This window comes from Ascidia mentula, chromosome 7, assembly GCF_947561715.1.
Source record: "Ascidia mentula chromosome 7, kaAscMent1.1, whole genome shotgun sequence".
In the NCBI taxonomy this organism is placed as follows: domain Eukaryota; kingdom Metazoa; phylum Chordata; class Ascidiacea; order Phlebobranchia; family Ascidiidae; genus Ascidia; species Ascidia mentula.
In genome coordinates, this window is record NC_138572.1 from 3,747,870 (window position 1) to 3,762,127 (window position 14,258).

At 39.4% G+C, this 14,258-nt stretch overlaps 1 protein-coding gene across 1 annotated transcript; it reads right to left on the reverse strand.

The window, feature by feature from the left end:
• Positions 1-1,672: 1,672 nt before the first annotated feature.
• On the reverse strand, positions 1,673-10,937 carry LOC145909315 (uncharacterized). Its single transcript, XM_082996709.1, has 24 exons — positions 10,874-10,937; positions 10,599-10,775; positions 10,385-10,486; positions 9,571-9,786; positions 8,967-9,062; positions 8,577-8,728; positions 8,194-8,286; positions 7,210-7,915; positions 6,757-6,927; positions 6,405-6,512; positions 5,979-6,100; positions 5,551-5,632; positions 5,059-5,229; positions 4,401-4,673; positions 4,247-4,336; positions 4,092-4,191; positions 3,943-4,017; positions 3,780-3,856; positions 3,346-3,443; positions 2,878-2,962; positions 2,459-2,601; positions 2,185-2,286; positions 2,051-2,117; positions 1,673-1,856 (listed from the first exon to the last, which is right to left on the reverse strand). The coding sequence occupies exons 1-24, from the start codon at positions 10,932-10,934 to the stop codon at positions 1,825-1,827; spliced, it is 3,399 nt and encodes a 1,132-aa protein (XP_082852835.1). The 5' UTR covers positions 10,935-10,937; the 3' UTR covers positions 1,673-1,824.
• Positions 10,938-14,258: the final 3,321 nt, after the last annotated feature.

A 14,258-nucleotide genomic window follows, 5' to 3' on the forward strand; every position in this document is an offset into this window, starting at 1 on the left:
GTTCGATTGTAACAACCAATAAATGACTCGGGTTGGTTGGCAGCTTCAGGTAGGTACGGTGTTATGTACACACGCACAGAAGAAGGGGACGACGTTCGATGTCTCAGAATCTACGATTGTTACGTCACGAACACAACGAAGTCGCGCTATTTGTTGGTTCCAAAGAGCTTTATTGTGAATAATTATATATATAACAGAAATATAAGGTGGATAAACACTAAATAACGTTTTTTATTGGAAACAGTAAGTACAGATTTTTGTTGTTTTGGTAAAAATTCGAGTCGTTGTAGCAGTGACCTGGTGATTCAAACAGACGTAGTGTAAAACCCCCTATTTTATACAGTATTGAAAGAAGACATGTTGTTTTACAGCTTCTTTCACGTGTGGTGTCAACACAGTCGCTATAACATTTAACGACCTCTCTCAGTTCCAGCGTTACGAAATCGGAAACCGCTACAAATGTTGACATTGTACATTTTACGTGAAAAATGAGACATTTGTTTGATTGAACACGTCACAAAATATCGATCCTTACGTAATTGAGTTGTCCAGGTCAAGCGGCTGCGGTTGATATATTGAACGCTCGTGCTTGATTCGTTTACAATTAAACATGGAATAGCCGGAATTCAACCATCTTTTGTTTTTAATTGAAATCGCTTTCTGTGTCATTTTTCTGCCGGTGAATTTGTAAATGCGTATATTTTTTTAAACGTGTGGCTAATTTTGCCTCGCTCTCAATTGAGCCATTTATATTTTCTCGATCTTGGCCAGGTATCTGTTGAGGCCTCTGCTTGTAGCATTTTTTGAGCATAAAACATGCAACCCAATAAAAAAATAACGACGAAAATTAGTACATGTTGTAAAATAATAACCGCGATTATCACCGATTCTTAATTCTCGTATCGCGCTTTTGACGTAATAATCGATTTGTCCTATCTAAGGCGACAGATGTTGCTGAAACCGAATAAATATTTATCGGGTCCGTTTCAGTTGTCATTGGCAGGGTGATATGACGACTCAATATTATCCTATAGTTGCTCACGTGCTGTAGGTTATATTGTCTTTTTTAACAAATGCGCGGTAAAAGAAACAAACAAAGAAATAATTACTAAACTCGACCAACTATTGGGTTGTGTCGTTTTGCCAATAAACTCTGGATAGTTTCTGGCAAATTATATTGCAAGTGTTTAAACTGTAATATTTGGTCATAGTTGCTAACATTTTGATCTTGCCATGCTTCAGTTACCTTATTTTCTTTATCGCGATTTGTTAGTTTATCGCCGCAATAAGCAAAAGCGGCAACTGAAACAAGGCTATGGTTTCAAACACGCCCTTTAACGAGAGAACGCTAAGAAAAAAATATCACATTGTTTAAAGCTGACAGACGATTGTGAGCTGATCAACAGAAGCCACGTTAATGCATACGTTTTGTTTGGTATATATGTGTGGTGCTATTTGCCTTGCTTTTTTAGCAGAATATTGACACAATTTAGCCCGCATCGTCATTTTCATTCGATAGGTTGCGATGTTGAGTTATTCAACAACCTGATGCCACTGATTCAAGCTATATTCCGAAGAATGTATAAAAAGCACGCATAAGCAGAATGTACAACATTTATTAATCCATTAAAAACGAATCCGCCAGGTGGCGATAAGAAAAAAAAGGCAAAAAAACAAGGGGAAGCCCCCGAATCGCGCGACCGCGTTGACACGGGAACGTTGAAAAGAAAAACGAATAAGGTCGCACTGATAAATTAGACACAAGAACGCTTTGGCTCCCCCAAGCAGATAGAAATTGACTCTTTAATTCGTCGCTAGATGACGCTAACCCGAGGGTGATCGGCCAACGAGGGTGTCTGCAATCAAAAAATTGTTTCCATTTAAAGTATTGACAGGAGACATAGTTGGTCATAACAATCGTTACACAAATCGCTTGTTAACAAAAAAAACGCTTGAAAAAAATATCCCATCAGCATGCCCTTCTGTTATCCCATCAACAACAACTCTCATCTGAAAAATTGCTAAAAACGAAAGCAACATTTTAACTTACCGCAACATCCGTTAGCCGAGTTCTTGATCCACTCCCTGTACCTCGTTACGTCCAAAAATACGAGAGGCTAAAAACAAACAATATTTGAATGATGCTTTTTATCATGGAGACCTTACAGTGACGTAACAATGTACCTTTGTTCCTAAGCACTGACTCGATCCGCCTACGCTGATTCCGACGATTGTGAACGTGTCGCTGGTGGCGTCATACGACAGTGCGGGACTTCCCCCGTCGCCCTGATGACGTAATGGTAAAAATTTAATAATACTTCTATGAACGCATAGATGCATTTAATCTTTTTGGATTGCAACAATTGATGCCAAATTTCTGTCAACAAATTACTGACAAAAATATTTTGCAAATTTTTAAAGAAAAACGCATACGACATAAGAACAAAATTTCACGTACGATGCAAGTATCTTCTCCTGCGGTGACGGGGTTCGCACAGAATACGCCCGACACTGGAAGGCTGGTTTGATAAACAGTAAAGCAGTCGGCATAAGAAATCACAGCCAGTTTAATTTCCTTTAGTGTGGACTGGGTGCCGGATGCTGCAATGGAAAAAATCATCGTAAAAGCCAGAATCAAGAAAAGAAAAATAATTTTCAGTACACATCAGTTAAAACATCCTCGTCTATACAAATATACATTTTTAACTATTTCGTCTATACTGCGGGCATAGTCAGTTCATAACGCTGATTGGAGAATCTGCTATATGAAAATTTCATCCATAATAGTTATGCTGTACTTCACAGAAACTTTTTGACTGTAAACCTGTTTGGAAAGGTAACTTGGCAAACATTTCAGGGCTTACAAATTTTACATACCGTCATGTCCGTAGCCTGTGACGTACACGTTGGTGCCAACTGCCACCGTTGGAGCTTGAAACGTTGGCAGGCATACTGGCTGGATCTACAGACACAAATACAACGTATTCGCACTTGTTAAAGCCGCGTGTCTCTCTATAGGTTTGTGTATTTCCCGAGTCACACTATTTCGGGCCTTAAAGCATACAACCACCCGAGGGATTTTTGTGCGATTTAAGTGGTATAATTACGATCTATGGACTATTGAAGGGAAGGAAATTAAATAACTTAAGTGTAGTTAACAAGATTATTTAATAGCGCAAACCATGTGTTTTGAACCTGGTAAATGAGCCCATAGGGATTCACAGTGACCTATATTGACGACAAGATTTTCCCAAATAATAATACTTTTGGTGTTGATAAGCACGCTATGGGTATAAAAATATATACCAAGAATTACCATAGCAAATAATTTGCAGGTAGACTTACGTTGGTCATGAAGTTTAGGTAGGGAACTTGCAAAACGGCCAAGTCGTTGGTAAACTGCGTGACAGCGTACTGTGGGTGAGGTATGATCGCCTGCACACCTGTTAGAAATTCAAGTTATTCGCACAGTAAAAGACTTGGCTATATCACACTTGGAAGAAAACACGAGCATTGCAGCAACAACGTAAACCATGAAGGAAAGTGCTGTAGTTAAAAACTATATAACGTATTTTAAGATGTTGGCATGAGGACGCAGCGAAAATATTGGAATTGTAATCTGCCTTTTTTTCACGACAATGGTTTGGCTTTTTTCCCAAACCAAATGCACAATATCCTAAAAGTCGAATTACAGTGGATTACATGACATAAAGCACATTGCGGGGAAAAAATTTTGGTTTAAGCGTAAGCGTGGTAAACAAGGTAGAATGTTCACTTACCGAGGGGTAGTCCGTTAGTTAGCGGGCTAGCTGGATCGATAGTTCCAACTATAACCTCCAGGGAGGAAAGGTTAATACTGCAAACATAGAAAAAAAAGAAAAGTTAGGCGCAGGGTTCTGACGTCGTTGTAAGCGCATGGTGGCGCAAGTGAGTTGCACTTACTCGATGACGTGTCCCAATGGCGAAGAGATAGATTGAATTGTCTGTAGACAGGACGCCGCGGTGACAATCCATTGCCTGCATTTGAAAAAAAACATCAAACCATGTTTATTACGTCACAAAGTCACGTTTTAAGCGCCATGTTAACTTACGAGCAAAGGATTGCTCCGCTGCAACGCACTTGATTCGAGCCCGGTGGACGAATCAACACCTGCCACGGTCTGTCAGCGTTGCTGTTGGCAACGGTTCCGCCTAGATAAGCATTAAATAAATACAGGCAATATGGCGTGAAATAACTACGACTTACCTATGAGTCGAGCCAAAATGCCAGCGGGCGATTTTCCGCATGTCAGCGTTCCCAAGCAATCGGCAGAGGTGTCCGTGCCCGTCGGAAATTCTGCGTCGATAAATTCAAGTTGAATTTATTGTGTTGGGGTAATGGGGTGACGTCACGCCCTTACCTTTCACATAGCACGCGCGTTGGGCGCTGAATAGATTATTGCTGGAGTCCCAACAACAACCCTTGCTTTCGCATTGCTGCTTGAGAATGATGTTATTGACACCACCACCTAAACCTCCAAATCCTCCTAAACCTCCACTAAGGCCGCCAAGTCCACCAGTTAGGCCACCAAGACCACCAGTTAGGCCACCAAGTCCACCAGTTAGACCACCGAGTCCTCCAGTCAATCCTCCTAAACCGCCTAATCCCGCGAGTCCACCAAGGGAAGATAAACCTGACGCAATCAAAATGAACGGTTACAAACATTCTTTGGGACAATCACAATTGGCACTAATTCCACTAGAAAATGAATTTGGAACATCCAAATTTATTGTTTCATTTATATTTAATCGTTGTGGTTTCGAATCACCCCAAAATACTTTACATGAGAAAATAAATTATAAATTAGCAGATTTATTTTGTCCTGCAGGATTTATTTCAACTTAATTTGATATATTTTTATTAAATATTTAAAAACCAAACATAAACCAATCAATTAGATCCAAAAAAATAGAAATAAATTATGAAGATAATTTAAAATAGATTTATTTTTTCCCAAAAGAGCAGTATTTCAGTTAATGTACAGGACCTAAAACACATCAAAGGAATATCTCATGTACCTCCAAATTGCCTAACAGCGGGGGCTCTCGGGTCGATGGCATCATCCGAGGTCGTTTCATTAACTTCTCCTGATCGAGCAGCGAATCCCTGATTAAGCAAACTCGACAAAAGGAAAGTGTTTTGGAATCCTGGACAGTCTGTCCTGGCATCTTGGTTTACGGAACAAGTTTCTGGGAAAAATTTTGACAAAGGTAAGATTCAAATAATGAACCCGCAAACGTCCTACAAAATGCATAAAAATATGACACATTTGTTATGTCAAATGTTTTGATGACTTCAAGACAAAACACATTTACAGTTTAACCGTAAAAAAAGTTATCTCACATGCGCGTCACTTTACTCTGGCGTTACTTTAAACTGAGATGAACTTTTTAAGAAATTATGAATATGACAAGAAAAAAATGTCAAAAAAGACTACAGGAATCAGCCTGTGTAAGTTTTTACTGATTTCGGAGTCTCAGGAATACATTTTTTTTATAAATATGAATTACTTTGGACAGCTGTGTTGAGTTCCATATCCTTCGTAATAAGCGGGCAACGAAAACACATTCCACCAGTGGCAAAAATACAACCCTGGAGAAAAGCAGAAACATTGGTCAGAACAGTGTTTTGTTTCAATAGAAACTAAAACTATCTTTGAAGCAGAAGAGTAAGTTCTGTAATAAATCCTAAGTCGTGTATACCTACAATGTATATTTTGCCTTTGCATAGTGCCGACCGACCAGCACTGCATGAATTCTGTTCCAAAAATGCCTCAAAGGACCATAACAAGTACTTTGTATGCCGACTTTTTTGACACACTTGTTTCACTATGATATAGATTATGCCCACAACCAATTTAATTTATGTTACGTGTTAACGCTTTCAAGGAGTTTTGTGTTAAAACATATTCATGAATTCATTGCAAAATTAAACTTACGATATTAAAGCATTCCACTTCGGTACGAATGTTAATGTGGACACCAGTCTTGCAACTAAACTGGTTGTTGTATTCTGTTCGCTTTGCCAAACAATTCGTCATCACGCTGTATGGAATGCGATCTGCAAGCAAAAAATGTTGATTATTTTTTCTACAAAGGTCATTGTTACTTTAAGGCTTGTATTGGTAAAATGTGTTACAAATTTACATGTAGCAAAAAAAACATACAGGTTAAAAACACTCAGAAATTAAATAGTTCTGCTCAGAGATGTCATGGGATGCCTTTACGTTTCGATAATCCACATACTCTATTTATTGTAAATGATACTGCTTGTCTGCTAATATTTTTGGACTTTAAGTCTTGTGGATATTTACGCATAGTGTCGCAGCGTATAATTGGTTTGCAATGTATCGTTTTATGCTTACTTGGGTCCAGGGCTCCGGTAGCTTGATCTCCGGTAGATTCGTCGGTGGTGGAACTTGTAATTCCGAGCAAAGGTCCAAGTTGGTCGCGAATCGTGTTCAACCCTCCGCCTGTCAATGTTCGAATTTGGTTAATGAAGGTTTTAGAATTGAAGCTATTTCGAATTTGATGCCTGCAATAAGAGTATGTTCCATGAAAAGGTTCCACCATTGCAATGGTGTAACCAACACGGCACACATCATAAATGAACGGTAAATGTGAAAAAACCTAAAAAAGTCAATTTTGTGAAATTACAACACAATACTTCCCAGTGCAACAAAATTACACAAATGTCTAAAGAAAACCAAGCCTTACCGCTCAGAAGGAAGAGCGGATTGCTGAGGATTCCCTGGAAACAGTTGTTCTGTTGCAGGAGCTGACTTCTTAGAATGGTAGAAATGGTCGAACCACCACCCGAACTCAAGCTTGTGAGTGCTTGACACACAAAGGGGTTGTATCGGGGAGGTGCTGGAGTACCAACAAAATCTGCAAAAGAGAATCAATCTTCATTCACAGTCAACATTATTCCCTGTTTGGCAAAGTCAGTGCTGAAAGTAAGCCGGAACCGTTTCGGTAAGAATTTAATGGCTGGTGTATCCCGAATAGTCATGAGATACTAAAATTTAGTTTTTTATTTCCTCTAGTTAAGAAATCACACTAAAAACGAAAACACAAAGGCTTATTTTTTCCTCTAAATTCAATCGTTCAGGTAAATTTTCAACCCTGGGTAAAACGAATAGTTTAGACTTTGAATCATAATATTCTTACCGGGCTGAAGGCCTCCAATGTTCTGTGGAACCTGGGGTTGAGGTTGTCTGTTCAGGCCTTGAAAACTCTGACTCAAAAGAAGGGTCTGAAGAAGATCATTAGAAGATCCACCAGAACTACTTCCACCACCAAGCAGGGATCCCAGAAGATTAGAAGTTGTCGATCCACCTCCAAGTCCACCACCGAGAAGTGACGAAAGGGCGTTCTGATTTGATCCCCCAAGAAGTGACGACAAACCACTATTTCCTCCTAGAAGTCCTGCAAGGCCGGAAGATCCTCCAAGACTGTTGCCAAGAAGAGATGAAATGCCATTATTTCCTCCTAGAAGTCCTCCAAGGCCGGAAGACCCTCCAAGACTGTTGCCAAGAAGAGATGAAATGCCATTATTTCCTCCTAGAAGTCCTCCAAGGCCGGAAGATCCTCCAAGACTGTTACCAAGAAGAGATGAAATGCCATTATTTCCTCCTAGAAGTCCTCCGAGAGCGGAAGATCCACCCAACGGGTTATTTGAACCTCCCAGAAGGCCTGCAAGACCTGATGCCCCACCAAGATTATTGCCAAGCAACGATGATAGAGGATTGGTCTGTCCCAGGCCGCCTCCAAGTAAAGATGAAAAGGGATTCTGGTTACCAGCAAGAGGATTTGCCGGTGTAGCGGTGGCTTGGGTTGGTTGTGGTCTTCCTGCTCCAGCTTGTGCTAAAAGCCTCTGAAGTAGACGAAACACAAAGCGTCAGCGGATATGTCGGTTATTGTGCAATAATAACAGTACATAGATATATTTTTTATGAAAGGTTGGGCATTGGTTGACGAGGGTGCAAAATTTTACCTGTACTTTGCAAATTCGTCATTCGTGAAGTAATTTCTACATAAAATTGTCGCAAGCAAGGCCTTGGGGCACTGGGGCGTCACTAAATTAACTCGGCGTTTTTGTGTTCGTTCATGTCTTCTGAACAAAATGATAAACAGAAACACGGGGATACTTACATTAATCTCAGCTTGCATAACTTCATTGGCAAACTCGGGAGTGGCTGTGGTGTCGATTTCCTCACATATCTCTACTTCGAAGACGCTTTCGAGCTGTAAAAAGGGAGTGATTTACACGAAGTACCAGCGAATATAACTGAAACACGCTGAGATATTCAACCGTCAGTTTCGTTAGATCGACAAAAACCGGAACTATTGTAATACAGTGGGTGATGCTGGCTAGAGGACTGCAAATCCTTTATTTAACCTCAAGAAGCACTGAGGCAAGCAGAAAGTGTAGGATAGATGCCAAAAATCTGTTGCTCAACAGCAAGAAAGCACGATTATCAACCACCAATAATGAAAAATGAATCAGTCAATTGCCCGTGTGTTCGTATATTTACCTGAGGAGCAAGCTTTCCAGTTTTGTAGAAGGTGCAGAAGGCAAGGTCTTTCTCCGCTTGTGTATATGCCCTTGACGGTTGGGTGTTGCTGGAACCGCCTGGAACTGGGTTTGCAATATTTCCTAGAACGTTTGTTCCAAGCGCTCCTGAACCTGTACAAACGAATACGTGGGATTTTAGCTAACAGGAGTTTTAATAATGAGTATCTCTGCAGTTTAAAATTCCAGAAAAAACTTCGCTTAATTTTACTGACTGATGTATTAATAAATTTGGAAAAATAAGGTGTCAAAAATGTGGTCAATATAGACACAACCACTAAGTTATTCATACTGATCTGTCAGACATATTATCAATATAAAAAGGCTCTTCTAGTGGCCACTAAGTTATTACCTTGACTTGTTTGACCGCTAACAGAACCTCCTTCAACCTCTATTCCGAGTTGATTCAACAGATTCTGGAGGTTTGGGGTCCGAGAAGGAGTTGGACCTGAAAAAATAAAACCTTAATTTTATTTTCTATAAAACCTCAAAATAGTCAATAATAATTTATAGCCAAAGCAGGCTTTTCAAGAGTTTCCCACTCAAAAAGAAGAAGAAGATTTATTTGAATGCTTTGACTTGTGGTTTACTCTGGAAATTTGTCCCCATTCTTTGGCAATGATTTTTAACTAAAACTTAAAACTACTACATCGTGCTGCTATTGCTGCCTGGCATGCTGCAATTTACAATAGAACTGATCTTCTGGCAAGGGCGTCGGAGGAATAAACTACGTTAATAATATCATTACTGTAATACGTTTAATACCCAAGTACAAAACATACAATATTGCTGAAAAAATACATTGGTTATTACTGTGATTTGTTTAACACGATTGCCAATGGTATTATGTACAATTTATTTTTTTAATTTTAAAAGTCTGTTCTTCTGGCACATTAAAACGCAAATATAATATGCCTGGCAGCAACTGCAACATAATATTTGGATTATCTACATACCGACAGCCCGTGGGGTTGCAGGTGTGTTTGGGGCAACTGTCTGTGTAACGACTTGCGATGCTGGCGGATTTGCAGTCGCCAACTGACTGACACTGGGAAACTGAGCGAAGGGATTTGGAACTGGTCTGGTTTGGGAGAGGATTCCACCGAATGGTTGGATCGCGCCAGTTGGAGGCGTGTTGCCCAAAGGATCGGCTGTCACCACAAAACTTGAACCTATATAAAAAAGTAGTTTGATTTTTAAAAACTACAGTAAATGCGAGGTAAAAAAACGTAGAGTGCCCAAATATGGAAGATCAGGAGATCGCAACTTAATTTGCACATTCGGAAAGGTACATTTTTGACAACTTTTACGGCCCGGTTATAAAATTTAAACAAAAATACTAATACAGACCATGTATGAAAAAAAATATTTGGGCAAACCTATGCAATTCGCGCCAGCAGAAATCCATTTGTTGTGCAAACGGTAAAAAAGTAACGCGTAACACTGGTTTGTAAGAATTTCAATCTTACACTACATGAATGTACAAGTCGGTTTAAACTATTGAAATTTATATCAGCTCTTCACTATGCTGTAGACGACCAAATAAATTGTGGGGACTACATTAATTTTGCCATCACATGACGATGACTTTTTGAGAATACATAATTTTCAATAATTACGTTAAATGTGTGGAAGCAAAAGAGTCGTTTTATTCAGCTGCACTAACGACACCTTATAGTTCGGAACAGCGTATGCGCTACGGTCTGTATCTTAAATTTGCCATTCACGTAATCTGATACTTTGAATATTTTTTTCTAGTTATAACCATACCTTTAGTCGTGAAAACTTGAGGAGCTGGCGTTTGGGTCACAGGAACAAAAGGAATAACCTCGGGTGGATTAGTTGGGGGGGTTTCGGTCACAGGGGGTAGTGCTGAATATAATACATTAAAAACGTAACAAAGCAGGAAAACGTTATGAACCAAACAATAAAAATGCAACAACTAATCAAGTGCCTTGAAATTGGCTTCGAACTTGCAACTTACAATAAAAGCATTCCGGCAAGTTTTCAAAACCCAGATAAGCGCCATCATCGTAGCAACACGTCCTGTCCGTACCGGGCACATTTAACCTTTCGCAAATATACTGAGTAACACCCTCATAGCCACAATTTTCTCGATCGTCCAATGCCACAAAGTAACAGTTTTCCGTCAACGTCATTTCTGGAATACAATTATGACGTCATAAATCCGATTGTTCAGTTTTATAAGAATTATTTATTTTTAGTTAGCTCGGATTCTGAAGTTGCAATTTTACTTACCGGCGACACATAGTTGCAGCGACGTAACAATCGCTAAAACAATTGCGATTGTATTACTCATTATGACGTGTAATCTGCAAAACAAACAAAAACAACATTGTGACAACTTCACTTTTGGATTATCGGAACATAAACACTTCGTTCTAGAACTGTGTTGCGTCACGATGCAATTGCAATTACGTAACAAACTGTGATTGTTTATATTTGCGTTGGTAATAGTATCGGTTTTCACAAATTCCCGGATTAGTTTGTTTGAAAACAACACATGAACATTTACATTTCATATATTTTGCACCAATTGTTGCTCTATGAAACTTTAAATTCTGTTTGAAACGTTCTACCGTTAAACACTGATCCTACAAGTTTAATAACATGGTAACTCTGTTTCTAAAAAAACGCTCAACCTTTTTATAATCCTGGAAGGACAAATCTCGTTTTGCTACAATAATTATTCCAGTAATTTGACGTTTTTAAACCCCAGTAATTGCCTTTCGCCATATCTCACATACAAATTTATAAAACTAAATCCGTATCTCATGAAGCATAAACTTCCAGTATGCTTTTGCGTGAAATTAAATAGCCTTAATTCTAACTAAAACGCATTTCTTTACCGTGTTCAAATGCTTTAACTGCACAAAACCTGTAACTTTTACAACAAAGTTCTCAACTTAATAACTATGTTTTGCTTCTCATAATAACGCATATGTGGATGCATTCATAAAATGCAACTTTGTTTGAGAAATAACTATTGTCAGCACACGCCAAGACGTCAATGATAAGGGAACAATAACTCGTCTCTCTTATTTATAAACGATCTCATCCACGAGAGAAGAAGTTTTTCCTTGCGATCCAAGCAACGCTATCAATAAATCAATTACCAAAAAAGAGAGTGATTTTTCCGATCCCCTGTGACGTAACAAAGGGTTATTCTAATTGGAACTTTTCAACCCTGCGAACGCGCGCTCTTGTGGGGGGTGCGACCCTCTAATTGTCGACGCGAGTGTTATGGGAATGGCCAGTGTTTATATTTGTCCGGGCTCTAAATATGTGTTCAATGTTTTGGTCAATTTGACAGTCAGCAAGTTAAATAAATAGCGACTTGGGCACGGGTTAAGTTTCAACGTTGGAGATGTACGTCCAAATGCAACGTGAGCAGCTAAAACAGACGCTTGTCAATCGTACCAAGATGAAGAGAAGGTAAATTTTAGGTGACCATTGTACCAGTGTACCTATACGCAATTGACTGATACATTAGGGAAACGGTACAGCAGTATTCCTAGCGATACAACACATTACTCCGTTTGGAACAATATGCCTTGTACACGAGTACAAACGGTTCACCATTAACGCAAAATCTTATTTGAAGTATTATGCAAATGGTGGATTTTTTTAGAAGTACAGCTAATTCCACGCATTTCATTCATTTGCACTATTCTCGTATAGGTCCTGATAGTCTTGTTTGCCATATTTTTTTCAAAAGTCGTTGAATCGAAATGTGCCATAGTTGTGTATTCACTATTAAGCACCACGAGATTGTTCTCGAAATATTCAAGACACTTCATGAACACCCGACAATTTAACGCTTCTTTATTTTACAAGTTGGCGCGCACCATCTAAACGCGACGTCACAATGCAACAAACGACCGATTGAGATCGGCGGCGAGGAACAAACGAGCGAATTCGATATTTGTTTGAACAATGCAAAAACGTGGCGCGGTGTGATTGATTGCTTTATGACGCAATAATGGCTCGATCGAAGCCTGCACACAGGTGACATATCAAAGTTTAACTACTTTCATAGCTCTGAAATAACGCGACGACTCCGTCCAGGTGTTAAAGCTATTTGACATTTTGAAATAAAACGTTCAAAATCATAATAAACATCCGGGTGTAGCAGAGTCCTAAATAATATACTTCTAAACTTGAATAAGTATACTAAAAAATATATTTTACTAGTTACAATTTACCTGTGCAGTTATGTTCATACAGCCACACTACAATATTTCCAAGTGTTTTTTTTTTCTCAAAATTAACATCAACGACCCATTAAGATGGAAGCAAATTTGTTTTTCAAAAATACAAAAGCCGCAACCGAGAAAAAATTATCATCCGAAATAGAACCAATCACGTTCAAGTGAGCTGGAAGTCAAAATGTCCCTAGAGTTGCCAAACGTGGGAAAACCCTTCAACCACAACCCATACATCAAGTAGCAAATCGTTAATTATGATGTAACAATCAACGCATCCGCTGGTGTTCGGGCGGCAACTAATGGCACTTTTCCTAACCAATAAGCAGGTCGTGCAAAGTGCAATTGTCTCATCCGATTTCTGAAGTCGGTGGAAATTGACTATCGCGCAATAATGGCTATTGTTACGTTTGACCGGAGGCAGTCACAGGTTTTTTAGCCGGTAACGGAAAAGATGGTGGCATTTACGTAGTTACAGGCACTTATTATGGCTTGAAATCTTGGGCGGATCAAACCGGAGTAACTTTAATTTGCATGTGACAAAATGTTGCCCGCACAATCGCTTTAGGCTGTTGGTCGTATCATGTAAATTTTGAAGAACTCAAGTAAGACCATTCCACCGCTGCATGCACTGATTCAGCGTTCCCCGGGGCAACGTCAAACTAGAAGGGGCAGCCGGTGCAACGCTCGAGAGTCGATACGAGTCTGGGGGGCAGGGCCAGGTTATTAAAGGGGGCCTATGAACACCGACCATTGATTGCTTTAAAACTTAGGAATTTCTGAAGCTCCTCTTCTATAATATCACGTGACCTAAATAACGGAACATTTGTTTCCTCTCGATGACCCTGATCCCTTAATTGAGCAATTTACATTGTTAAATTTCCAAACGATGTTTAAATGTGCAATCATTTGGTTATTTGCCGTGTCCCAAACTAAATAGCTTCAATATTTGTCTAAAGAAAGGCGCGTAACACACAATAGTGTTGTCACCGTTTGAGAAACCACTCTCCAACGAGATATTAACAACAAACCATGCGCTCCAGGAGAACGGGCAGTGTGTTCGCATGTCCAGGCCTGCTATCGTCCCCAGCAATTGGCGCAATATATGCATGCCCGTTTCGCGTTACTCAACTGTGATGTGCCCAGGACATATTTTGGGAGTTTTAATATAGCAACTATTTTGTTACATCGTCAAACTAACGAACTAACAATTCTACGGAAATAACACCTCCATCATTATTTTCTTGCTAGAGGAAATATCGCAGCATCACTGCAAGGCGGAAATTTAGTTAACGATCAACGTTTGACTTTTTCTTTGCATAACAAAAAGTTAAATAATAAAAAAAATGCATTTGTAAACTTACCGTTCAAAGCCAGCAAGATGCAGTGAAGCCTACTGGTCGGTCTGAAAAACAGTA